This window comes from Actinia tenebrosa, unplaced genomic scaffold (genome assembly GCF_029948245.1).
Source record: "Actinia tenebrosa isolate PJP-AT-01 unplaced genomic scaffold, QUT_ActTen_1.0 PGA_scaffold1__47_contigs__length_23844297, whole genome shotgun sequence".
Taxonomy (NCBI): domain Eukaryota; kingdom Metazoa; phylum Cnidaria; class Anthozoa; order Actiniaria; family Actiniidae; genus Actinia; species Actinia tenebrosa.
This window is the reverse complement of record NW_028292578.1, coordinates 11,565,890-11,593,115: the sequence shown is the minus strand read 5'-3', so window position 1 is coordinate 11,593,115 and position 27,226 is coordinate 11,565,890. Positions and strand designations below refer to the sequence as shown.

General features: G+C 38.5%; 5 protein-coding genes across 5 annotated transcripts in view; 4 read left to right on the top strand and 1 right to left on the bottom strand.

The window, feature by feature from the left end:
- LOC116290740 (bifunctional 3'-5' exonuclease/ATP-dependent helicase WRN) overlaps positions 1-784 on the top strand; it is a 35,548-nt gene extending 34,764 nt beyond the window's left edge. Inside the window, exon 33 of the mRNA XM_031697842.1 lies at positions 255-784. Within this exon, the coding sequence (XP_031553702.1) occupies positions 255-517 (263 nt within the window). The 3' untranslated portion in view covers positions 518-784. The remainder of the gene's footprint in view (positions 1-254) is intronic.
- Positions 675-12,320, bottom strand: LOC116290744 (mitochondrial carrier homolog 2). Its single transcript, XM_031697846.2, has 14 exons — positions 12,161-12,320; positions 11,394-11,478; positions 10,912-10,969; positions 10,265-10,313; positions 9,585-9,644; positions 9,461-9,496; positions 9,230-9,287; positions 8,989-9,040; positions 8,562-8,621; positions 8,201-8,294; positions 7,941-7,988; positions 7,408-7,475; positions 7,135-7,210; positions 675-1,039 (listed from the first exon to the last, which is right to left on the bottom strand). The coding sequence occupies exons 1-14, from the start codon at positions 12,287-12,289 to the stop codon at positions 977-979; spliced, it is 936 nt and encodes a 311-aa protein (XP_031553706.1). The 5' UTR covers positions 12,290-12,320; the 3' UTR covers positions 675-976.
- Positions 3,947-5,441, top strand: LOC148909860 (histamine N-methyltransferase A-like). Its single transcript, XM_089032426.1, has one exon. It carries the CDS (start codon positions 4,271-4,273, stop codon positions 5,171-5,173), a length of 903 nt encoding a protein of 300 aa, XP_088888552.1. The 5' UTR covers positions 3,947-4,270; the 3' UTR covers positions 5,174-5,441.
- Positions 12,321-12,561: 241 nt separating the features above from the next.
- On the top strand, positions 12,562-19,409 carry LOC116290742 (COP9 signalosome complex subunit 4). The gene is made up of 10 exons (XM_031697845.2): positions 12,562-12,716; positions 12,860-13,011; positions 13,386-13,489; positions 13,742-13,895; positions 14,182-14,332; positions 14,515-14,599; positions 14,732-14,817; positions 15,167-15,282; positions 15,883-15,967; positions 18,658-19,409. Exons 1-10 carry the CDS (start codon positions 12,566-12,568, stop codon positions 18,789-18,791), a joined length of 1,218 nt encoding a protein of 405 aa, XP_031553705.1. The 5' UTR covers positions 12,562-12,565; the 3' UTR covers positions 18,792-19,409.
- A 2,607-nt stretch (positions 19,410-22,016) lies between these two features.
- LOC116290748 (uncharacterized) overlaps positions 22,017-27,226 on the top strand; it is a 57,552-nt gene continuing 52,342 nt past the window's right edge. Inside the window, exon 1 of the mRNA XM_031697850.2 lies at positions 22,017-22,185. Coding sequence (XP_031553710.1) covers positions 22,100-22,185 — 86 coding nt within the window. The 5' untranslated portion in view covers positions 22,017-22,099. The remainder of the gene's footprint in view (positions 22,186-27,226) is intronic.

Genomic DNA, 27,226 nt, shown 5'->3' with positions numbered 1-27,226 from the left:
CGCGTGACAATTTCCCGCCAAATCGAGCAGTGAACATAAGCTTATATGGACGGTTTTTTTTCCATGTTCCCGCGACTTCGAGATCTTCCAAATAACTAGATGTTTTGGCTTCCGTTGGTCCAATTATTTTTACCTCTGATCTTTGAAGTTTGATGCGGGACAGAAGTCAAAACACGAGAAAATGTGCCACACTTATCTGGAGGCGTCTGGGTCGTCTCATCTCTTTTTTTCTCTCACTGATTTTTTCTATTTAGACATCAGCAATCTTTCCGCTATCAAAGAGAAACTACCAAGTCAAATCACGTATGGACACATCAAGATGGTGATTGCAATCTTGGAAAAACAATGCAGCACTTCAACCCACTTCAACTCATTTAATCGTTGGGCTTCTGGGGACTCGCAAATAAGGAATCAGAGCTCTTATTCTCAAGGGACAAAGCGTAAAGTCCCTGAATGGTTATCGAACCCATCCAGTGGTAAACTGGGTGGTAAAGTTAAAAGGAAAAATCCGTTTTGAAGATTAGATGTTTATTAGGAAATCACTGTGTGTATTTTGCACACAACACGGATATCTTGGCAAAATTCTTGTGTTTGAATCCATTCTGTTAGATGTCACACAGGACTTGGACATTTAATTCAAATAAGGATTATTAATCAAAACGAACCAACAAAACTTCTAAAGTCTGACCACATTTATTTTTGTACAAACCTTTTTGCTATAGTAAGTCATGTTGTACAAGGTACATTAATACGAGAAACCAAATAAAGGAGAGGGGCAAGACCATTGACACAATTTTTTTGCGATTAAAACTATATTTAAACTGGCCCTTCATTGTAATTGTTTAGAATGAAGAATGTTTGATACAAATCTGACCGAACATGCTTGTAATTATCACTAAAAAAACAACAAAAATCATCAAAACCTTGTACGAGTCTGTAGGTCGTATTCTAATACTGCTGTAGAGCGGGTAGCAGGTTACTTTCTTTTGTTCATTTTCGCTGTTCGTCGTAACAGACTCGATCCTCTCCAAAGATCACCCTATTGAATAAAAACAAGAAAATAGAGCGTTATCACGTGACGTCACAGCAGCCATATCGATGTACCAAAACCTTTTCTAACCTCGGGAATTGAACTCTATTTTTATGAAAAAACTGTGCGAACGTTTCTGTTGTTTGGTACGCCAATATGGCTGCCTTGTCACGTGATGCACTAGAAAATAAGAAATGTTTCCTAATCGTTTTTGATACCATTCACCTATTTTTGTCATTATTACACAGCCAGGGCTCTGGCTTCCGTCGATCAAAATAATTGCTAACTTAAGCACTGGCAGATCTAGGAATGTTAGCATGGGGTTAGGGTTATTACGACTATTACAAAGGTTTTATCAGGAATGCAAGGAAAAGGGGTGGCTTTCCGTTATCTGAATTCTAATTGGTCAAAGAAGAATAGACCTTTCTTGGAATATTTCTAGGTGTCCACGTTTCTCGATTCGCACTGTTAGTAGTTTCCCTTCATTTCAGAACAGTGAAGGTTTTTTAAGAAACTCTCGCACCTATTAAGGGACTGCAACCGCAATTAAATTAGCTACATTATTTCACAGGGAAAATGGAAGAAACATGTTTTGATACTGGCGACTATTACGAGAAGTCTCATGCTGTATATCGCGAGAAGTCAGACGAGGTAGTCAGGGATAAAGAAATCCTTGAAGTTCATCTTCCAGCTGTTGTCAGAACAATTCTCGAAGACAATCAACCGAAGGATATTTTTAATGTCCTAAGCGTTGGGTGTGGGAATGGACAACTAGACCGCTACATCGTGGAAATCATTCAGAAAGAACTAGCAAGCCACCAGAAGTACAAAGATACGAAGGTATACAACTGTGCTATCGACCCCAATGGCCACTCGATCAGTCTCTATAAACAAGACATCCAAAGGTTACAAGTTGGTGAACAAACTACCTTTGTTGCGCGACAGATGTCTTGGGAAGAATACATGCAAGAAAGACTTGCAGAAAAAGATCTTCAAACCCGCACGAAATTCGATATTGTACACTTTGTACACAGTATGTACCACCTCGATATCCAAGAAACCCTGGTTCATTGTTTTGAAAACGAGTTGAATAAAAATGGCCGTTTAGTTTACCTTAGTAGTGATTATATTCCATGCAATATTACCTCTAGGTTAGGGTACACGAGGTCAGGGCAATATGGCAAGGCAACAGATGAAGATCATTGTGAGCAGATAATCAAGAGTTTGGCCAAGAAGCGAGGATGGAAAGTTGATCATTACACTCGAGAGCACTTTATTGATTTCACCGAGAGTTTTGACGAGAATTCTGTCAAGGGCAATCTTCTTCTTGACTTCTTGACCCAAACAAAGAATTTTCGCGCAACGACAGACAGGGAAAAAGTTGACGAGATCATACAAGTGATGAAAGACAAATCCACAGCAAAGGATGGCAAGATCCTGAGCACTAAGGTTGAAGATCTTCTCTTTATCTACAAGTAATGTTCTGAAGGATTTTGTGATCTACGAACTCGTTAACGAAATATTAAACCTACTGACGTGAACTTGAATTAGAAAATTAAATAGCATTTTTGAAACGTAAAATAATCTAAAGAATGTTCTGAAGGATTTTGTGATCTAAGAACTCGTTAACGAAACATTAATGGTTAATGGAAACCTTCAGGGGTATGTTTCGTTTAAGACTCAACAAAACAAAACCCCATAAAACTATATATCGTTTTAGGTCATATAATAAAGATTTAGAAAATGATATTATTTGAAAGCGATTTTTTAGTTTGAAACAATGCCGCAGCCTTAAACACAAATCGGGCACGTTCAGTAGAGGTGAATTAATATTCATGGGATTTAGCGCGTATAGCCAAAAGAATTTCACCATGTGAATAATCAAAAGACAAACTACAATTAAATGGTGTGAGCGGTTTTTGATCTTTTGCTTCTTTATAAACTTATTGAATTTTAAAGTCGGAACGTCGAAAAATTTCAATGCCGGTTAATGTTTTACCGCATAAAAGACGAAATACTCGAATTTTTCTGGTAGCGAGAAACGAGCGACAGATTTTTACCACCGGGTTACCGAGGATGTAGCAGACATAAAGCGAAATGTGTGATATGCTAATTAGTTCAAATACGGAATAGTTCCCTTCACTTCAGAACAGTAAAGGGTTTTCTACGAACTTGTTAATGAAATATTAACCCTACTGACGTGAACTTGAATTAGAAAATAAAAAGCATTTTTGAAACGTAAAATAATCTAAAGAATGTTCTGAAGGATTTTGTGATCTAAGAACTCGTTAACGAAATATTAATGGTTAATGGAAACCTCCAGGGGTATGTTTCGTTTAAGACTCTCTCTACGCAACACTTTACCACTGGTAAACAAAACCCCATAAAACTATATATCGTTTTAGGTCATATAATAAAGATTTAGAAAATGATATTTTTTGAAAGCGAATTTTTAGTTTGAAACAATGCCGCAGCCTTAAACACAAATCGGGCACGTTCAATAGAGGTGAATTAATATTCATTGGATTTAGCGCGTACAGCCAAAAGAATTTCACCATGAGAAAAATCAAAAGACAAACTACAATTAAATGGTGTGAGCGGTTTTTGATCTTTTGCTTCTTTATAAACTTATTGAATTTTAAAGTTGGAACGTCGAAAAATTTCAATGCCGGTTAATGTTTTATCGCATAAAAGACGAAATACTCCAAATATCAAAAATCGTATTCGTTTACTATTTCGAGAAGTCTTAAGTCGTACATCTAGAGAAGTCAGATCAGGTAGCCAGGGATAAAGGAATCCTTGAAATCCATCTCCCAGTACAATAAAAACCGTTAGAGGTAATGACCTTGACATAGAAAAGGCAACACCATCCTAACCAATTTGCCGATACTGTGACTACTTGGCTGTATAACGTTTTCCGATTTCAAACTGGTTGTTCAGCCGGAGCGAGAAAATAAAACGTCGTCCGAGCCGCAGCAGACACATCCCCGGTAACCCAGGGGTAGAATTCTGTCGGTCTTCTTTTGCTTGGTTTTCTGGTAGCGAGAAACGAGCGACAGATTTTTACCACTGGGTTACCGAGGATGTAGCAGACTTAAAGTGGAATGTGTGATATACTAATTAGTTCTCATACTAAATAGTTCCCTTCACTTCAGAACAGTGAAGGGTTTTCAAAAGAAACCTCGCACCTACTAAGTGCTGCAACCGCAATTAAATTAGCTACATTACTTCACAGGAAAAATGGAAGAAACATGTTTTGATACTGGCGACTATTACGAGAAGTCTCATGCTGTATTTCGAGAGAAGTCAGACGAGGTAGCCAGGGATAAAGAAATCCTTGAAGTTCATCTTCCAGCTGTTGTCAGAACAATTCTCGAAGACAATCAACCGAAGGATATTTTTAATGTCCTAAGCGTTGGGTGTGGGAATGGACAACTAGACCGCTACATCGTGGAAATCATTCAGAAAGAACTAGCAAGCCACCAGAAGTACAAAGATACGAAGGTATACAACTGTGCTATCGACCCCAATGGCCACTCGATCAGTCTCTATAAACAAGACATCCAAAGGTTACAAGTTGGTGAACAAACTACCTTTGTTGCGCGACAGATGTCTTGGGAAGAATACATGCAAGAAAGACTTGCAGAAAAAGATCTTCAAACCCGCACGAAATTCGATATTGTACACTTTGTACACAGTATGTACCACCTCGATATCCAAGAAACCCTGGTTCATTGTTTTGAAAACGAGTTGAATAAAAATGGCCGTTTAGTTTACCTTAGTAGTGATTATATTCCATGCAATATTACCTCTAGGTTAGGGTACACGAGGTCAGGGCAATATGGCAAGGCAACAGATGAAGATCATTGTGAGCAGATAATCAAGAGTTTGGCCAAGAAGCGAGGATGGAAAGTTGATCATTACACTCGAGAGCACTTTATTGATTTCACCGAGAGTTTTGACGAGAATTCTGTCAAGGGCAATCTTCTTCTTGACTTCTTGACCCAAACAAAGAATTTTCGCGCAACGACAGACAGGGAAAAAGTTGACGAGATCATACAAGTGATGAAAGACAAATCCACAGCAAAGGATGGCAAGATCCTGAGCACTAAGGTTGAAGATCTTCTCTTTATCTACAAGTAATGTTCTGAAGGATTTTGTGATCTACGAACTCGTTAACGAAATATTAAACCTACTGACGTGAACTTGAATTAGAAAATTAAATAGCATTTTTGAAACGTAAAATAATCTAAAGAATGTTCTGAAGGATTTCGTTATCTAAGAACTCGTTAACGAAACATTAATGGTTAATGGAAACCTTCAGGGGTATGTTTCGTTTAAGACTCAACAAAACAAAACCCCATAAAACTATATATCGTTTTAGGTCATATAATAAAGATTTAGAAAATGATATTATTTGAAAGCGATTTTTTAGTTTGAAACAATGCCGCAGCCTTAAACACAAATCGGGCACGTTCAGTAGAGGTGAATTAATATTCATGGGATTTAGCGCGTATAGCCAAAAGAATTTCACCATGTGAATAATCAAAAGACAAACTACAATTAAATGGTGTGAGCGGTTTTTGATCTTTTGCTTCTTTATAAACTTATTGAATTTTAAAGTTGGAACGTCGAAAAATTTCAATGCCGGTTAATGTTTTACCGCATAAAAGACGAAATACTCGAATTTTTCTGGTAGCGAGAAACGAGCGACAGATTTTTACCACCGGGTTACCGAGGATGTAGCAGACATAAAGCGAAATGTGTGATATGCTAATTAGTTCAAATACGGAATAGTTCCCTTCACTTCAGAACAGTAAAGGGTTTTCTACGAACTTGTTAATGAAATATTAACCCTACTGACGTGAACTTGAATTAGAAAATAAAAAGCATTTTTGAAACGTAAAATAATCTAAAGAATGTTCTGAAGGATTTTGTGATCTAAGAACTCGTTAACGAAATATTAATGGTTAATGGAAACCTCCAGGGGTATGTTTCGTTTAAGACTCTCTCTACGCAACACTTTACCACTGGTAAACAAAACCCCATAAAACTATATATCGTTTTAGGTCATATAATAAAGATTTAGAAAATGATATTATTTGAAAGCGATTTTTTAGTTTGAAACAATGCCGCAGCCTTAAACACAAATCGGGCACGTTCAATAGAGGTGAATTAATATTCATTGGATTTAGCGCGTATATCCAAAAGAATTTCACCATGAGAAAAATCAAAAGACAAACTACAATTAAATGGTGTGAGCGGTTTTTGATCTTTTGCTTCTTTATAAACTTATTGAATCTTAAAGTTGAAACGTCGAAAAATTGAAGAAAGGTTGAAGATCTTCTCTTTATTTACAAGTAATGTTCTGAAGGATTTTGTGATCTACGAACTCGTTAACGAAATATTAAACCTACTGACGTGAACTTGAATTAGAAAATTAAACATCTTTTTTGAAACGTAAAATAATCTAAAGAATCTCGCACCATTACGTAATTGTATAAGACCAAGGCTAGATCCCTGTGGAACTCCAGTAAAGGATTGAACTTGAATTAGAAAACTTTTCAAAACTAAACAAATTTTTTGCTTTAAAACGTAAGATAATCCCTAATATCTAATAAAGAATATCAAAACTGCATATCGCTGTAATGCAATTATTTAGGACCAAGGCTAGATCCCTGTGGAACTCCAGAAAAGGATTGAACTTGAATTAGAAAACTTTCAAAACTAAACAACATTTTTGCTTTAAAACTTAAGATAATCCCTAAGATCTAATAAAGAATCTCAAGATTGCATATCGCTGTAATGTAATTATTTAAGACCAAGGATGGATCCCTGTGGAACTCCAGAAAAGGAGTGGCTCCAACAGAAAAGAAGTGTAATGTGCAAATTTTCCACTCGATTGGAAACAACATCTTCGTGTTTTTCTAATGCACCTGTACCTGTACCGATAGAGGATAGAAATGCAATGTGCAAATTATCCACATTTCACTGAAGATATTCTAGTAACGTGATTTGATTGACCTGCATACTAACCATGAAATTTTCACACAGTAAATCAGTATGCGAGGGCTTATTCGATTATTAAGATCTCATAAACTTACAGAAGATCGCAGTTGCTTGAAGCAGTCAACCCAGTCAGTGTAGACAGGCATTGCTGGCGGTTCCCCGGCAACGAGACTGTCAAATAGATAATAATATACATTATTAAATATTCCCCGATATTCACTGAGTCTGAGGCGAATAAGTGTTTTAGTATTTTTAACACAAGTGAATTTATAAATAACGGAGAGAGTTTTTTTTGTAGGCTCAAAATTTGAGGCATATGAAACTCGGACATTTTTTTCAACAATACTATGAATTTAAAAAGTACTCACCCAACATGATTAGTTATCATGACGTTAGATACCAGAGTGAACGGATAGGTGACAAGACTTGACAGCCACTTGAAATAATGACGACAAAAATCATGCATTAAGCAAAAGGGAAGGGAATGAAAGGTAGTCTTTAGCTTTGAGGTAAACAACCTAAACCATAATTCAATATTTCATCAAAGGTTTATATGTACTTTTTTTAACAAACAATAATGGAATCAAGGGTGTCGTAGTGGTAGTACACTCGTCTCTCACCCTTGGGGTCTCAGATTCAATTCTTGGACTTGGCATCACATGTGAGTAGAGTTTTAAAGGTCTCTCCCTTGATTTCAGATTTTTCTCTTGGGTCTAAATTGGGTTTGATTCCTGGACTCAGCATCACATGTGAGTAGAGTTTGTTAGGTTTCTTCCTTGATTCGAGGGTTTCTCCACCTAAATTGGGTTCGTTTTCTGGACCCAGAAATCTTATTTATTGGTCATTCCCTTTTCTTAGGGGTGGGGGAAGCGGGGATCCGTGATATTTTTTGCTGTCTTACCTGAGAAAGAGCTGTGGTGTAAATGTTGATTTCTTTTCTTGCCGCCATCTGACATGTAGAAAAGAAAGAAAAACAGTCTGTGCACTTCCTTACTGTTACTTACAACAGACCCCTTGCATGTGATGTCAAAGCAGCTCAATATGGAGAATAAAACAAACGAATTTCAATCTCCTGAGAATTGGAAACCTATTGTTATGTCCTCCAAATTGAGCTGCATTCCAAAGTGCTCCAAGGGGTCTGTACCTAGAATAGTTAATTACCTCTTTGTCCAGCCCATACTGAGTAATAAAGAAATGAAGAGTTCTATAGATCCAGAGTGACAGCACTTCTCCTACTAATCTTGGAACTACACCACTAAAAGCATAAAAAAACATATATGAAATTGTATGAAGAAGGAGAAGAAATAAGGGCATGTAAGCTACCAGTTTGGAAAATGTGAAATGCAATAACAATAATGATGATGTTGATGGTACTAGTGATTATGATGATGACAGTGATGATGGCACTAGTGACAATCTTGACCATTGATGACAATGAAGATGGTGATGATAATGATCTTAATGATGATGACACATGATGATACGATGATGATGATGATGATGATGATCATGAAGTACTTACTCAAAGAATCCAAAAATCCCATGGTTATTAAACACCTCTCTGATTGAGGAAAACATTCCACTAAAAAGAAAAAAGAAATGCAACTACAGCATACAGACGTTTCCTTTCATTCAGCATACAGGTATAATATTCTTATCACGTGACCACAGGTTGCATGCGCTGCTGATGTGCTGCCTCTCACCAATGCAACCCAGGTTCAAGCCCTGGCCGGTTTGTTGTTGTACAGGTATGTGAGTAGAGTTGTTTGTTGGTTCTCTCCTGTGCTTCGAGGGTATTTCCTCCGGGTTCTCCGGTTTTTCCTCCCTCCACAAAATTCAACTTCTAAATTCTAATTCGATCTATCGCCTGCCTTATAAATTGGGTCAAGCAAAGTATGTTAGGGATTAAGCTGTCCACCCAGGAGTGGTAAATGCATTAGATGTCTCACCTGTAAATAGTCTCCTTGCCAACATACTGGACTATCATTCGAACAGTGATAACTACAGTAAGGATCAAGACAAGAAAATGATTATTGAATAGATGTCATATCTACTGAAATGTTACGTTGAGTTTAGTAAATTTCCAGCAATCCCCTTTCCTCCCCCTGCAAGGTTTTTAACTAACGTCCTACTAGTTGGTTCAATGAAACGCTACAGTGTCTTGTTGATAATACTTCAGGGATGACTCACCTTGGAAGGGATGAGATACCATCACTGCTATACACTTTGCCGCTGTCTGCTTGCATGTCTGACAAGACAAAAAAACTTTTGTTACCAGAGCATTTTTCATGTTTCAACAGCCTATTATTTAGTTATCAAGACTTCATGATAGAAGTTCATATTATCATAATCACTATGTTTGCATCTCATAATAAATTTAAATCATACAAATGTTGATACTTCTGAGAATCATGAACACACCTCAATAGTAAAATCCTTTACTTCATCCTTAAATTCCTACAAAATGAGTCGAAAAGATGAAAGATGATTTTGATTTTAGAATTATCAAGTGAATCTTCATTGAAGTTTGTCAGTCTATGCATACCTTCTCTACTGGTTCAAGACCAAATGATTCACTTAATGGATCATCCTTACTTTGAAGAGCCTGGTAAAAAAAAAAGAATTAGTCTTAATGAGTAAAAAGAAACTACAGACACCGATAAGATATGTTCCTCTTTACAGCGCTTCTCAATCGCACGCACGAAATAGTGGGGGAAAATTTAGAGACATAATAGGGTTTTGGTGGACGCCAATCAAAGTGTTTCCAAGCATTATCGGAACACACAAAGCTCTTAAGGGCACGTTCCTATGGAATGTCATGGAAACACATTGATTGAAGTCCACCAAAACCTACTTTGTCACGATGGCAAATTGTACGATTTCACATAGGTGATTGAGAAGCCCTGTAAGGGATCCAGGTATGGATATTTTCTTTAACTACAAAACATACATGTATACTCTCTGAAGACACTCCTCACTCCTTGGAAATTCCAAACCTTTCCATTAACAGAGTTATAGAGTTTTGGGGGGTAAAACATAAAACATAAAATCGTACCCTACTCAGACGTCCCTTCCCACTCCTTGTAAATTCCAATTCCCTTCATGGCAGAGGTATAGATGCAACGTACCCACCTCAGACCCTCCCCACCACTTAGAAATTCCAATTCCCCTTCATGGAGTAGGTATGGATATTTTCTTTGGCCACACTTTTTCAGAAACACTTACCTCTAATGTTGCATCATTCACAAAAGAGCCAATGACCCCACAGACTAATCTACAAGCAAAAAATCATATTGGAAGAATTTTTAGCATTTAGATATAATGTTGAAATAATCATAAAATATTAAGGTTAAGATTCTGTAAAAGTGTTAATTAGCATCAGTAAAGGCGTGCAAGTCAGTGCATGATGGATAAATAAAATAAAATAAAATAAATAAATTAACTTTGTTTATAGAGGATAACACTTGACAGTAATTCAACTGATAAACTTGTGTTCCTCTGTTAACATCTCTAGTTAATTAGGGATGGGACCACCATTAACGTGATCATCCGAGCCACGTGAAGGTCTAACCATTTGCAGATGTAATTACAAAGGCAGCACCTTCTCCTCAGTTATTTTAAGACCCTGAGTGTTGGTCCGGCTGAGGCTTGAACCACGACCTCCTACACTAAAGTCTGATGCTCTTACCAACTGAGCTGACCGGGTGGATATGGTAATGGGGGTGTCAAGTTATAAACAAAGGGTTGATTGCAAAATAGAAAAACATTTTGGAAAGAGTTATTCAATAGTCTCTTCTGTCGTAAAGGCTAGATTCATTGAAAATTGCATGTAAAATGTGAAGGGGTGTCAGGTAAGGTGATTGAATGTATACCTCGGTACAAGTCCTCTGTAAAGTCCAAAAAAACCATCTGTCTTCTTGATGTGTTTGCCTGACCATTAGCAATAATAATAACTCATTAATTATAACCATTATGATATTGATCAAAACAATCAGGACGGATCCAGGAATTGGGATCAGAAAACTTCAGCATTATAAGAACATCTATGACTAATCAAACTGAAAATGACAATAACTACCTTAGATGGCAGGAACAATGCAATCGTTTTACATGAGAAAAAATCTAATTCCTGAGAGCAAAGGGATTTTATTATTCTGCCATCTAACCACAGGCAGCCTAAGCAGTATCATTGGCACTGGCACTTGATGGTGCAAAACCCATATATAGCACTTACATATATTTATATAAATTGCAAAACTTGTCTTTCATTGTGGTTGCACACAAGTTCAAGTCAGAGGTTCTAAAGTGTATTGGGGCTTAAATAAATGAATTATTAAGAAATGGTGTTCGTTACCATATTCAAGTAGGCCAGGAAGCTTCATCACCGGATTGCCAAAAATAGTTTTGGAAGCAACTGCTGGCAAGGGTTCATGACCAACCTGAAGCAAAAGCAAAGCTCTATCAAATGATACTTGACAATGAATCTTTTAGATTATATGGATCAATGTGTTATAATAATGTATAGTTATTTGTAACATCACACTCCCTGATTTGCTATTGTCCCCCCCCCCCCCCCCCCCCCCCCCCCCAGTCATAGATTTAAAACCATTTCTACACTAACATGTCCAACACACCCCACAAGTCTGGGTTTGTAACTATTGTAAATCAAAAAATACCATGGGATAGTAATTAATGTGTGTGAAAATTTTGAACTTTGATTGACAGATGCCAAAAACCTAGACATCTCAAACTATAGATAGTTGTATTGGACAGCTACTGAAAATAGGTTGAATGTTCTACCAATGCATGGTATTTTATCTTGGCTTGGAGTGGGATGGCTCATTCATGCTATCTAAGTTAAACAGGAAGTGTGAATGACTAGAAAAAATGAATTATTAATTGCTCAAAGTTCATAAAAATTATTATTTTTAATTCCTTATTTCATGTAATTTACGAATATATTGATTCAAATTATAAAATTGCAAAGATTTGAGAGCTTTTCCTGAATATTATAAACGTACAAGATGGTACTTCAGATCACTCTGACTTTGTCATTGCATATATATCCTCAAAAGAAACCTCTGTTTGAGGTGAAAAAAACATATATATCTTACCACTAACCTGAACTAGAACTTTAACAGTAGTTAGAGGATGAGTTGCGGTGTTTAATGCCAGGGAAAGCATCAAGGAAAGTCCTGGACTTTTGTCATTTTTGTCAGGTGGATATCCTGGGTATCTCATCCCCGCCATTTTGAATCCGGCTTGTTACTACTTCTCCCAGGCGTTCCATGCTTGTCCTTTACAATCTGGAGACTAGAAACTAACGCTTTATTTTTTTATCTTTATACAATTCTTGTAAATAAATATTAAAAAAATAGAAAAAAAATATTTAAAAATTCAAAAAAATAAAAGCGCTTTTTTCAAAATAAAGTAAATAAGTTATCAAATTTATTTGTTGTAGCGTTTGAATAAATTCCCTGTAAGTTGGGTATCCTGTGTTATTTATGACCTTCTGAGGAAAACAAGATGGCGGCCGAAGTGAGGAGCTTGTTAAGCGGTGTTTGTAGTTCAGGGAACCATAAAGACGCTATGGGAAAATACAGAGATATTCTTACTAAGATTATTAAATTTCCCGAGCCTCGTCTTACCGATGGCATGAAGGTTTTTATCGAAGCAGGTAAAATTAGTCAAGATTTTATAAACATAAATTTGAGTCGGTTTGAAAGAAAATTTTGAAAGAGGTCATTGGAGGGATAAATGTGAAGAATTTTAAACAAAAATAACTTATCTGTGGTTATTTCTGATATTTTTATCTTTCAGTGGCGTCTGAGGGAGTAAGTTTGGTCGTTTCGAGGCAGATTTTCACTGAACTTTGTAATAATTTGCCAAATATTGACAATACTTCTGCTAAGAATATTTCACATTTTGCACTGGATAAACTACAGCCAAGGGTTATTTCTTTTGAAGAGCAGGTAAAACGCCCATCAGTTCTTCCATTTATTCTTGCATCCATCCATTGATCTACCCATTCATTCCCATACCCATTCATTGTTCTATCCATTCACTGATCCATCCATCTGTCCATTGGTCCATTTAGCCATCCATCCGTCTGTCCACTTATGCATCCATCCATTCATCACTTAATCTAACACCATTCATCTCATCCCTAACCCATCCTTCCATACATGCCTGCATCCATCTTTCATTGATAATTCTCTCTTTCATTTTTTAATTCTTTTAGTAAATGCATTGTTTTACCATTTAGTCATTCATTTGTTCATTTCTTCACTCAGTTAAAAAAAACTAAATATTTACATAATGGTGGTGTGTATCGTCATTATTCAAGGTTGCTTCAATACGTCAGCATCTTGCAAAGCTCTATGAAGAAGCACAGGAGTGGAATGCAGCAGCTAAAGTATTAACCGGCATCCCATTAGAGACAGGACAAAGGTAAAATGTGCAGATTACCCCAAGGCTCTGCCATGGGACCACTTGTACCCCTGTACCTTATGGATCCTCGTACTTGTAGACCTTAAAAACTTGGGGCTTAGCTGATAAGATTCAAATTAAATGGTAATAATAGAAATCTTATGGTTGAAGAATGAAAAGGAATTGGATTGTGGAAAGAACCCGGAGGGGAGGGGGGGATTGACATCCTTGAAGTAGAGGGTAACAATAATGGTTTTTAATAACATTTTTCAGGCAATATTCAGTAGATTACAAGCTAGAAACATACCTCAGAATAGCACAGCTGTACCTGGAAGATGATGATCCTGTTCAAGCTGACGCTTATCTCAATCGAGCATCCCTACTCCATGCAGACACAAAAAATGAAAGTCTACAAATCCTTTATAAGGTTAATCAGCTGTATTTTCATATAAAATTAGATTGAAATCATGCATTTATTTATGACTTTTAAAGCACTTGAAACTGTGGATTTCAGGGTTTATCAAACACGTCATTTTCTTGAGTAATGTTTTTTTCATTAATGGTGTACTAGCTTGAAAGTATGCAATGTACCTTTTTTTTCTCTTGTCGGTCAGCTGGTCATTTGTTGGCCAGTCAGTCAGTCAATTAATCAACCTAGTTATGAAAATATGACCCAAACTGCTATTCCTATTGCTGTTTATCAAATGTTGCAGGTTTGCTATGCTCGTGTTCTGGACTATCGGCGCAAGTTCATAGAAGCTGCTCAAAGATACATTGACTTGTCATACAGAACAGCAATCCATGAAGATGAGCGAATGACAGCTCTTAAACATGCCTTGATATGCACAGTCTTGGCATCAGCAGGTATTTTTATGGCAAAGAGCTGCAACTTCTCCTTCCACACCCTGGTTATAAACCCATCAAGAATCCTTAGGAATGAGTATAAAGCCCCTGTTATATGACGAAACGCTATCCAACCTTCATACATCCAGGCCCAGATTATTACATCAGGCTAATAAAGAATTGTTTTCTGTTTTTATCTACAGGTCAACAGAGATCTAGAATGTTAGCAAATTTATTCAAAGATGAGAGATGTCAGCATCTACCAGCATATGGCATACTGGAAAAGATGTAAGCCTGTCTTTGTGTTTATGTAAAATTTAATGTCAAATCTAAAACACTCCAATGCACCTTACATACATTTGGCTAAAAACGTTTTCTCTTTGATTGGACAAAAGTAATTGCATTATATTTTGAATGCAGGTATCTTGACAGGATCATTCGCAGCCCAGAACTCAAGGAATTTGCAACCATGTTGATGCCACACCACAAAGCAACTACTGCTGATGGTAATATAATGAATATCTAGCCATGAGAGGGAATTTGCCTTAGGGACTTCTAGCATGACATTCTTACTAGGTACCGAACACCACAAACTACAGTTCAACGTCAGGTGCTTTCCATCAAACTTTCAACATTTATCAAGGCATCATAACGAAGTTGTTGCTGGAAGAGCTGCCATCTTGAATTTCATTGATGCTGAGTGTTTATCTGTGTTTGCATGCCACTGTTTCGGACACGATTTTTAAAAAATTTCAACATGATATTGAATTAGACTAAGTCAAAAGAATGCTCTTTCTTAGCACTAATGCTGTTCAAGCTTTCACTAAAACTCATTTTTATTTTAATCAAACTCAGGTTCTACTATCCTTGACCGTGCTGTTATCGAACACAATTTACTGTCGGCAAGTAAATTATATAACAACATTGGATTCGTGGAACTTGGTTCATTATTGGAAATACCTCCAGAAAAGGTAGGGGCAGGGCAGAAAGATAACCTTCATATTGTATGAATACCCTGAAACAATCTCTGGGCTGATCTAAGTCAGGGCATGGCTAACTCACAGATTGAACCCTGAAACAATCTCTGGGCTGATCTAAGTCAGGGCATGGCTAACTCACAGATCAAACCCTGAAACAATCTCTGGGCTGATCTAAGTCAGGGCATGGCTAACTCACAGATTGAACCCTGAAACAATCTCTGGGCTGATCTAAGTCAGGGCATGGCTAACTCACAGATTGAACCCTGAAACAATCTCTGGGCTGATCAAAGTCAGGGCATGGCTATCTCACAGATTGAACCATGAAATAACCTCTGGGCTGATCTAAGTCAGGGCATGGCTAACTCACAGATTGAACCCTGAAACAATCTCTGGGCTGATCAAAGTCAGGGCATGGCTATCTCACAGATTGAACCATGAAATAACCTCTGGGCTGATCAAAGTCAGGGCATGGCTATCTCACAGATTGAACCATGAAATAACCTCTGGGCTGATCTAAGTCAGGGCATGGCTTACTCACAGATCAAACCCTGAAACAACCTCTGGGCTAATCTAAAATGTTGTTTATTAAAGGCAGAGAGGATTGCTTCACAGATGATCACTGAGAGTAGAATGACAGGATCCATTGATCAGATCGATGGTATTGTCCATTTTGAAGGTCAGTTTATTCATCTTATAATACACTCCAGGGCATACCCAGAGGGGTAACCGCATATCCCTATATCTATCTACTACTGTTCAGTATAGATGTTTTTGAAACTCCTTCCTGTTACTCAGTTAATTTGGCTTTTTTGATTCTGTCAATTAAGGATATATTAACTCAAAAAATAAAAACAACAGAGAAGACATACCTGGTCTGTCGTTGTCTGGGTCATACAGTAATAACACAAAAAGAGCTTTGACATTTACTTTACTTCGTTATCCATTGAAATTGGCCAATATTTATCAAAATTTTCACATTGGTGTGACTACTTCAGATTTTCCAAGTGAATAGTTCCTTCCCAGTTCCCTGCGCCATCTTGAAAGGTAGCCGTGCCTTTGCATTAACGAGAGTTGAACGGTGAGCTTGCAATGATAGAGACCTTTCTTAACACCTTGGACAATTATTCACATGTCTATCATTGCAAGCTCACCGTTCGTCTCGCTTCGATGCAAAGGCACGGCTACCTTTCAAGTTGGCACAGGGAAGTGTGAAAGGGACTATTTGAATATTTTCTAGTCTGGTAGACCTACAAGTCATGTACCTGTTTACTCTCTTCTTTGCTTGACTACCTCCTTTATCTCTACCATGAGTTTTATCTTCATATTCACGAAGATTGTACTTTGGGGGGGGGGGGGGATATGAGTGTAAATTTGAACATTTTCTAGTCTAGCTGACATAGTCGCTATTAAGCTCAACCTTTTTAAATCAGCTTTTTTTATACTCTATTTGTTCTACTATTTTTCTCGCTGTTTGCGGGTGTAGCTTTATATTTATTGTTTTGAACAGGTCTTTCAACATTCACGACACAACACAAATATTTAATAAATATTGTTTTGTTACTTTTGTGGTGCTTTGTCGGATTTTATCGCTGCCTTAGTCTTCAACGTTGCTGTTTATTAACTCATACCACAATATATTCTTTGTAATGAAATAAAATATGAAATATTTTGAATAGGAAATCTGCGGTACCGTGACATCAGAAGGTTCCCCGCACATTTCCGTCACCTGCGTGATATTTTTAAAGGCTTCATGCTACAGTATACCCGTAACTAAATCACTGTCCGATACGGCACAACATTCAAATGGCTTTTCGAAGCGCCATATCGTGACACCGAAATGGCTTCCAACTATGGCATGCATACCGTAACATCAAAATGATATCCCGATACGGTGTAACATTAAAATGTCGTGACTTCGAAAGGGCTTCCCGCACGTTTCCGTGACATTCAAAAGGCTTCCCAGTACGGTATACCCGTGAAATCACTTCCAGGTACGGCACAACATTCAAATGGCTTTACGATGCGTCATATGGTGACATTGAAATGGCTTCTCATTGTTTTCGTACGCACGGTTCATCCAATTAAAAGTTATGGTAGCCTACTGGTGGGATGTGCGGGTAAAGTCATCAAATGATCATAATAAAAACAGTTCTCTTGATAGCATCACATATTGAAAAGAGTTCAAATCTAGCACCTGTATAGAGAAGGGCGAGATCACGCAACATACGAGGATTTTGCCTCTTCTCGCCTCTGCCATATGATCGGCCAATCAGAACGATTTAAGCAGATTTTTCAGTTGCCTCCCCGTCCATCCCCACCTCCAAGAATAAAGAAAGATATCCGAGCAGCATGTCGTCTATCTCATTTAATCCTAAAAACCTCCCTCCCTCCCTTCCTTTCTTTCTTTTCTTTCTTTCTTTTAGGAAGACTGAAATATTTCTTTTGTTTTCATCCAAGAATTCACTATTCCTTAGCTATTTCAGTCTAGATTTGTAATTCTATTCCCGATACTTAATCAATCGGTACCAGCTTCAAAGAGAAGCGGCACGACATTTCCGGGTTGAGTTGCACAATTTTTTTTAACCAACAGACTGTAACCACCAACTGTTAAAAAAGCTATTCCTTAGTTTTTTTAGTCTATATTCTTTATTCTATTCCTGATACTTAATCAGCTGCCGGGTACCAGCTTCAAAGAGAAGCGACGCGACATTTCCGGGTTGAGTTGCGCAAAATTTTTTTCAATCAACTCAAAACCAGCAGACTGTCTAAGCCACCTACTGTTAAAGAATATATTCATGACACAGCTTGAAAAAGGCTTTCCTTACAACTGGTGGCAAATATGAAAAAAAACACTATTTGATCGGAATTCGTTTTTATAGACGTATATATTTTCAAGATAAGGTTGTCGGAGCCAATGGAGCTAAATTTTATGAATACCCTGAAACAACCTCTGGGCTGATTAAAGTCAGGGCATGACTTACTCACAGATTGAACCCTGAAACAACCTCTGGGCTGATATAACTCAGGGCATGGCTAACTCACAGATCGAACCCTGAAACAACCTCGTGGCTTATCTTAGTCAGGGCACGGCTAACTCACAGATAGAACCCTGAAACAACCTCTGGGCTGATCTAAGTCAGGGCACGGATAAATATCAGATCAAACCTTGAAACATCCTCTGGGCTGATCAAAGTCGGGGCACGGCAAACTCAGAAATCAAACCCTGGAACAACCTCTGAGATCCAAGTCATGGCTAACTTACCACAGAAGGAATTGAAATTAGGAGTTGAAAATGATGATACCCAAGGACTTGTTTGTCTCTACACATTATGATGTGTTGTTGTTTTTCTTTCCTTTCTTTTTAAGCTCAAGAACCTCTTCCCTCTTGGGACAAACAGATTCAAGGGTTGTGTGCTCAAGTCAACAACATCATTGAGAAGATCAACCATCACGCTCCTGACTGGGCGAATCATTACACAGAATCGCAGATGCATTCATAATAACACTCGCTGATGAGTGAGTGATTATTGATTATTGCTTCTGAAACCAGTTATCTTCTATACAGACTGTATGTTATAGGTCTTCGCCATGTCAGAGGCCAAGTAAAGACATTGGTAAATGTTAAAGTTTTTTTTATAATCACAAGCCACCGCATTGACCATGACCAACTTGTCTTGAAATGCATGTCATAGGTTTCTCAAGAGCGTTGAACTAGAGGTTATTTCCACCATATTGGAGGACAATTGTGCCCTGATAAGTGAACAACTTATCCTTTAAATCCTATTAGATATTTTAAGGTCGAGGAAAAACTTTGTCGAGGTGGCATTGCAGTCCAGTTTGGGACTGTTTAAGTGAGCGAAATAGACGCCATCTTGGAAATATACCCCCTACAGCACTGCAATGTCAACTTGACTATCTTTTTCCCTCAACCTCAAAATGACTAATAGTTCGCAAAGGGTAGTCATGTCTATTAAGTGAACATTTCTGACATGTTGGAGGACATATAGGAAGTCACCAAGTTGTATGTTATTCAGTTTTCTTCACTGGCCCACTATCGCTTGTGGGATTTTCCTCCATGTAAATAATACTGAAATAGTAAGTAAAGATTTGAGGATTTAGCAGTGCAGTTGATCTCTATCTTTCTGGTCTTCATTGTTCTTACTTCGTTCCCGTCTCTAGGGCCGGCCTTATCCGTGCCTAATTGTATAAACACAAAACCTGATCCTGAATCCGTAAGAAACTATAAACAGATCTTCATACTCCGTTGGGAATTCAAAAGTACGTTTATTATCGTTAAGTTGGAAGACCTTCTCTCGTGGAGTATAAAAAGTAGATCAAAATCTATTGTTTTTATTTCAATTCATAAAAGTTGGCAACACCAAAAACTGAATTTCGGGTCTACCAAAACAACACACTGCAATTCTTTCTTCTATTAACGTTCATCTTTTTTTCGTTATCATTCTACTTTGTCTGCTTTTTCCTTGCTTTAAACTTATAATTTAAGGCTAAACATTAAGTGCAACGTTTGCGAATGCAACTACTTTTTTTCTGGTTAATCTCGTGTGGGAAGTATCAACAACTGATAAATATATGAATAAAATATAGTAGATGAGTAAAAAATGTTGCCTCAGATATGCCCTCAGGAAATCCTTAGAAAATGCGTGCAATTCTAAGGAGATTCGCTTCACGAAGCTAAATGGTTTCAAGCCTATCACGACCAACTAGGCCCGCGCATTGTGTCATAGTTTATCCCCACTAAGCTGTTGTGATTTTTGAAAGAGTTTGTGGTCTGTGTCGACCATTGAAAACATCGCTAAACTTTATCCAAGACAATTTTGTAATGAGTATTATAGTCTCGGACAATATTTTAGTTTAGATTTTCCGTGAGAATTTGCTGCGAAAATTCCCCTTAGAAACCAATGTTCCCCAGTTACTTGTTATAATATTAATTTGTCCTCTCAACAACGGCCGTATCTCAGGTACCAGGCATTTCTTTTCAGGACGGTCCTGTTCTAATATCACACCATAATCCCTTCTTAAAAGTACTCTTTTGTACAAATACACATTCTAGGTATTTAATGGATTTTTAACACCCAATTAATCATTTTTCAGGCTTAAAATAAAGAAAAATACCTTTAATTCAGACCAGGGCTAATCCCACGGACAATACGCAACCGCTAGTGGCGCTTTGAAAAACGTCAAATTCAAGTCGTTTAAAAATGGTGATTTTTAAAATTTTTCTGGTAAAAATTATGACGCCTGTTTAATTTGAAGTTTAAATTATTATTATTGGAAAAACTCTTAGATTCCTGGAGTTCAGGGACTATATTTTTGATGAGGGTTTTAGAAAGCCTTAGAGCAAGCATGACCTATCCGCCCATTACTAAATACTGAGAGCAGATGGCTGAAAACTCTCACATCGTGTTTAAAATAGAAAAGGAAAAGCACGAAGTTGAAAAGAATAATTTTGAGTAAAATCATCAAATTTAATTGATAATTTCGTTAAAAAAATCGAACTCAAACGGCTGTAATTTAAATAACGTCTGACGTCCAAGTTTGGATTTTTACAGCATTGGACTTTGTAGAAATTCTAGTTCTAGGTACTATAATCCTATAATGATTCGGTTATTTTTGGTAACTTGATGGAATGATGACAAGAACATTTTCCTTTTTTTCCCTCCTGTTAAATAAAAAAACGGAGTCCATATTGCTCTCCTGCGCGACTGACGCAAATACCACTCCGTCCACATAGTAAGCTGCTATGTTCAAACAGATTGCACATCAGTTAAAATCTTAATTTAACCCCATTAAAAAAAGTTGAAGGACTTTTTGAACTTTTTCAGTGTTGCTGTTGCTGTTTTATCTTTGTTCACTGAGGGAGCTCGCAAATCTAGAAGTTATAAAAATCGATATACACTCGCCCTGCTCTCGGTTGTAAAGGGTTGCCCGAAGGCATCAAGGATAGTTTCAATATAATTTATGATGTTTAGATTTTTTCAAATGTTTTTATATCTTATTTCTGTCTATTTTCTATCTAAAAATTTTGAGATCCAAGTTTAGTTCTAAAAATTTTTATACTGTTTTTCAGCTGTTTTTCTATTTTCGACCTTGTCTCTGACTTTTCGCCGCTGCCAGACCAAATATAGGTATGAGAATAAATATAAAAAAAGGCCACTCAAAACCAAATGCGTAGGTACCCTTTTTTTAAAACGCTCTGAGAAGATTCAAGGCCTTTTAAAAAACACTGAGTTCGTGATGGTAAGTTTTCGGAAATGCTTTCTTTACCTGTTTCACCTGTTGCGCGAGCAAACCCAACACGACAGGCTTGTGTCACGAGCTTCTATATTAGATATTCTACACTCACGCATTAAAGTTTGATCTTCGCGCAAAGCGCGCGCTATCCTTCATATTAAAATCTAAAAATCTTCAAGTATTTTAATTTCTAAATAAGTCTTTTTTCTTTTTCTTTTTTCTTTTTTCTCAAATGAACGCGAGTGTGCGCGCGCCGTCATTGATCGAAGGAACTCAACTTTGCGGCTGATCTTTATTTCATTGTATTAGTAAAAATGTTCTCCTTTTCTATCAGTTTTTTACGCTCTTTTACTCTCTGTCCATCGGTAGATTCATAGCTGGTCCTAGTATTTTTTCGTTTGAGTAACTTGTTTAATAAATTTAGTATGTTTACTTGTGTCTTTGTGCCACGTGGGTGGGACGGGCTTAGCGCAACACGTCTATTGACTCTTCGTGCGATTAAAGCTACATCTCATGAAACAAACTCACTACTCACTACACCAACATTTCCTGTACGATGTTTCCCAGCCCGAAGTCCAAGACTTTGAAATTCCTCATACCTCGGGAGAAAATAGAAACGACAAAGCAGCCGCGAAACGTAAGGTAAGGTTGGAATATGTTGTCCGTGTGACGGCAGCTGACTGTCTTGATAATCTAAGCGGTTCATCGCTTCCGCATAGCGAATAGTCCTCTTAAGAACTGTTAATTTAAATCAACTTGGCCTTTCATGAGCACTGTACCACACATTAAAGAAAAATAAGGCGGGCACACGCACTCACACACACCAAAAAAAAAAAAAAAAAATTCAAAGTAAAAGAATTTAATATTCATTTTTAAATGGCCTTCGATCAGTTTTACGTTTCACTTTCTCGACTACTACTCTATCCGACTTTATACTCTTGGGGGGAAATTAGGGGGAAAGGAATTACGGATAATATCAAAAGTAAAACTTAAAAGGAAAGCCAAATATTAGAGGTTTTAGAATTCCTATTAAATATAGTGTGACAGTCGAGTTTTGTCACCTATCACAGTCAACTGGTATTGCGCGAACCAACCAAAATAACAAACGAACGGCTCTCATTTGAGAACACACCAACTTGGATTATAGAGACCTTGTTGTAGAGTCGGCACTTTTGACAAACAAAACAGTAGTTAAACTCCAAAAATACCGCAAGAAAAATATTATTGAAGATATTATCGTTAGGTTGTGTGTTTATTATACTATGTTACCCGTTTCGTTTGGTTGATCTACATACCAGCCGCTCCGTAAACCAATGACTCAACTGCAACCAAAAACAATAGATTATATAAACATTGGCTTTGTTCCTTGCGTTCCATTAAGTTCAGATGATCCTATTCTCGGCCTATAGAGCATTTTCCAAGGAATTAAATAGGATAACTGCGCGCGCTAGTAAGGTACGGTTCTGTAGGTGTCGCTTCTGACACCAAATTGTGCGACTAGTCGAGAAGTGTGAGGTAATTATCTCTTTCATCCCATTTCGAACGCGTAGAAACAGGTATGGAAGTATGGTAGATATAAAGCAAAGTTTTCAAGGAAGTTTTTGCCACCTGTGAATTAACATTCAAAAATAACTAAAGGCCCTGTTGCAGGTTGACATTTTTAGCTGAAACTTGCTTGAAACGGCGTTGCGAGACAAGCCGTTCGCGGGGGCGTTACACGGGACAATTTCGTTCTGAAACTTGTTCCCGACACAAGTTTCGGTTTTACGAGTAGAAAGCAGTTCTACTTTTCGTGAAACTTTCTCGCGACGAAAGTTTCACAAAGCCAAAATTGCGCCGCGTAACACCCCCTTGAAACTTTTCTCGCAACGCCGTTTCAAGCAAGTTTCAGCTAGAATTTTCAACGTGTAATAGGGCCCTAACTCAAACTTCGATCAAATGCAACAATCATATTTCCGACTCGGACATAGCAAACCAATCAGTTTTCCAAGTGGAATTTAAAATGTGTCTTATAGTTTTTGTTTTAAGAGTACTACAAGGATTATGAGGCAATTATATTTTATTTTCTCAAGGCATGAAAAAATCGAAGCAATTGATTTATGTTCCGCGATGAGAGTTTTAAATTATGAGATATTGTAGCTAATGTGCTGAGCTTTTGGGACATAGCAACCTCACCAGTAGTATAGGGAATGGGGGTTCCAGCGCAATCTCGACACGGGCAAGACCCGTGTCAAAAATCCACCTACGGACAATCCCCACTCCAAGTGTGGTTGGGGGCAACAGCGCAAATATGTTAGTCTATATATGGAGTGCGAAGAATGTAAGAGAACTTTTAAGAAAGAAGCGGATTTGAAAAAGCATTTGAAAATGAAGACGAAGTGTATGAGCAGTTATGATTGTGGATGTGGTAAGAAGTTTGAGACTAAGGTTAAATTGTTTTGGCATTGTCAGGACTGTGAGTACGACTACGACGACTTAAAAAGTGCTTGGTATTAGGTATAAAATATTTCCTATTATATACATGGAATCCCAAAGCAACTTCAGCACGGTGCCAATACCCGGTAACGGTGAGATTGACGTTAGACAGTTTTGGCGTCAGTCAGAAAGGAAGGTTAAAAGGACTCTCCGAAAAGGTATAGAAGAATTAGGAGCCCTGAAAGCGAGCATAATGGTAGAAGTAAGTTTATCAAAAGACGAGGTAATGACGACAGCAATGTTGCGATCAAAGTCGTTAGTGATATTAGAATCCACGAATCTGGATAGGTCACTCAGTGAAGCCTTAGAAGCGATAATGGAGTCGCTGTCTAACTACACGAAAGAAGGATCGGGTTGGACAGTAGAGGAGGTTGAAGGAATAGAGATAAGTATAGCCAGGTACGTACCCATAAGAGGGGGGAGTTACGTACCGCTACCAACGTGGGTAGAAAGGAAGAAGGCTATTGTAAACGTGAAGAATGAAGACAATAGATGCTTTATGTGGGCAATCAGGTCTGCACTGTATCCAGCAGAGAAGGATCCCTGTAGGACAAGTAAGTATCCCACAGATGATTTAGAGTGGGATGGTGTGGAATTTCCCATGCAGTTGATAGACATCCCCATATTTGAGGAAATAAACGATCTAGCAATTAACGTTTACGGAGTCAGAGAGCAGACGATAGTACCGTTAGTTCTGTCAAAAAGTAAAGGAGAGCGCGTACATTTATTCTACCACGGCGGACACTACTCATGGGTTAAACACATTAGCAGACTATTCTACAGACATACTAAGCACAAAGGCAAAAAGTACTTCTGCGACTGCTGCTTGCTGTCATTTACGTCCTTAAATACCCTAAAGAAACACGATGAGATCTGCCGCGGAGTCGAAGAAGTGGCACAACGGATCCAGATGCCCACCAACAAAGAGCTTTCATACGCAGACCATCAAAAGCAGATGCAAGTGCCTTACGTGATATATGCAGACTTCGAAGCGTTGATAACTAAGGAAGAGCAGAAACGTGGCGCCACGAATAAGGTAGGATTACACGAGATCTGCTCCTTTGGTTACATAGTAGTCAGATCAGACGGTAAAGCAAACCCTCCTGTGATTTACCGAGGTAAGAACGCAGCTAATGAGTTTCTAGAAGCATTGCGAGAAGAGGAGGGGGAGATTAGAGAACAATTAAGACGTCCAAAGAAGATGGAATTTACCAAAGAGAACCAGGAGGCTTTTAACAAGGCAAAAAAATGCCACATTTGCCAACATACGCTTCTTCAGTTTGGAAGACGAGCCAAGAAAGCGTGGGATGAAGATGGAAAGTATCTAGGAGAAGCTCATTTTAAATGCGGGAAGTATGCTAAGAAAGGTGAGAAGCCGGGAAAGCCCTCCACGCACTGCATTCACTGCCACAAAGCATTTGTTGAGGATTTCTATGTGGATAAGGTTAGGGATCACTGCCACATCACGGGTAAATACAGAGGAGCGGCTCATTGGAAATGCAATATAAACTTCAAAGTAGATCCAGAAATGGAAATACCCGTATTCTTTCACAATTTAAGGGGTTACGACTCCCATTTGCTACTACAAGGAACAGACGGCTCCGAAGTAAAGTGCATACCCAACAACAAAGAAAGGTACATGTCCGTAACTGTGGGCAAGCTGAAGTTCTTAGACTCGCAGCAGTTCATGGCGGACTCCTTAGCAAACTTGGTTAAATACAACACGGAGTTCCCCATTTCCAGCCAATACGGCGCGGAAAGGAAAGGAGTGTACCCATACGAATACATGGACTCCTGGGATCGATTCAAAGAACCCCTACCACCCAAAGATCGCTTCTACAGCACCCTAAACGAGTCCGGTATAAAGGATGAGGAGTACCAGCATGCGTTAGACGTGTGGGAAAAGTACTCCTGTGAGAACATGGGTGACTACCACGACATCTACCTAAGGTCTGACGTAGTGCTGCTTGCAGACGTTTTCCAAAGCTTCAGAAAGATGGCTATGGAATATTACGGATTGGATCCCGCTAATTTCTACACGGCTCCTGGGCTCAGCTGGAGTGCTTTGTTAAAGAAGACAAATGCGCAGTTGGATCTCCTAACGGAGTACGACATGTATCGGTTTATGGAAGACGGTATCCGCGGCGGCGTATGCGGGCCCAGCCGACGTTACGCCCGCGCAAACAACCCCTTAGTAGAGCACGACCCAGAGAAACCAACCACATACATTTACTACCTGGATGCGAATAACCTTTATGGTTGGGCAATGTCACAGTACCTACCTGTGAGAGACTTCGAATGGGATCCAGTGAAGCCGATAGACTTCTACATGCAGGTAGGAAAGGAGGAAGACAAGGGTTACGTCTTAGAAGTGGATCTGGAGTACCCAGAGCGCCTGCACGACGAACACAATGAGTTCCCCTTAGCACCAGAAGCGATAGAGATACCATTTAAGCAGCTAAGTCCGCTGCAGAGGGAAATGTGCCCTGGTTACAAACCGTACAGGAAACTAACTATGAACCTGATGGATAAGAAGAAGTATGTGGTGCATTACCGCAACCTACAGTTCTACGTGCGACACGGAATGCGCGTGAAGAAGATCCACAGAGTCCTAAAATTCACGCAGGAACCCTGGATGCGCCCCTACATTGACTTTAACACGCAAAAGCGTACCGCAGCGAAAAATGACTTCGAGAAAAACCTATTCAAACTGATGAACAACAGCGTGTTCGGAAAGACAATGGAGAACATCCGCAAGCGCGTAAGCGTAAGAATAGTCAGCACCAAAGAGGAAGCAGAAGCATACGTGTCACAGCCAGGCTTCGTTAGATACGTAGAAATGCTGAACTTCTACGTGATTCACATGAAAAAGGCAAACCTCTTACTAAACAAGCCCGTTTACACAGGCTTTACGGTGCTGGATCTATCGAAGCTGCTTATGTACGAGTTCTACTACGATAAGCTTAAGCCAAAGTACGGAGACCGCTGTCGCCTTCTGTACACAGACACCGACTCCCTAATTCTAGAAGTGCAAACGGAAGACGTTTACAAAGACTGCCTCCCCGACATAGACGAGTACGACACCAGCGGTTACCCGAAGGAGCACTTCCTTTACTCTGCGAAGAATAAGAAGGTAATTGGGAAGATGAAAGACGAAATGTTAGGAAAACCCATCGTGGAATACGTGGGTCTGAAACCAAAGATGTAC

Bases quoted from the DNA above. Each gene is read 5' to 3' on its own strand.
- LOC148909860 (XM_089032426.1), top strand. From the start codon at position 4,271: ATGGAAGAAACATGTTTTGATACTGGCGACTATTACGAGAAGTCTCAT.
- LOC116290744 (XM_031697846.2), bottom strand. From the start codon at position 12,289: ATGGCGGGGATGAGATACCCAGGATATCCACCTGACAAAAATGACAAA. The intron at 9,645-10,264 runs GTAAGTGTTTCT...TTTTTTTACCAG, and splicing joins TGAATGATGCAACATTAGAG to GCTCTTCAAAGTAAGGATGA. The intron at 8,295-8,561 runs GTAAGTACTTCA...TTATGCTTTTAG, and splicing joins GGGATTTTTGGATTCTTTGA to TGGTGTAGTTCCAAGATTAG.
- LOC116290742 (XM_031697845.2), top strand. From the start codon at position 12,566: ATGGCGGCCGAAGTGAGGAGCTTGTTAAGCGGTGTTTGTAGTTCAGGG. The intron at 13,490-13,741 runs GTAAAATGTGCA...AACATTTTTCAG, and splicing joins CCATTAGAGACAGGACAAAG to GCAATATTCAGTAGATTACA. The intron at 14,333-14,514 runs GTATTTTTATGG...TTTTATCTACAG, and splicing joins CACAGTCTTGGCATCAGCAG to GTCAACAGAGATCTAGAATG.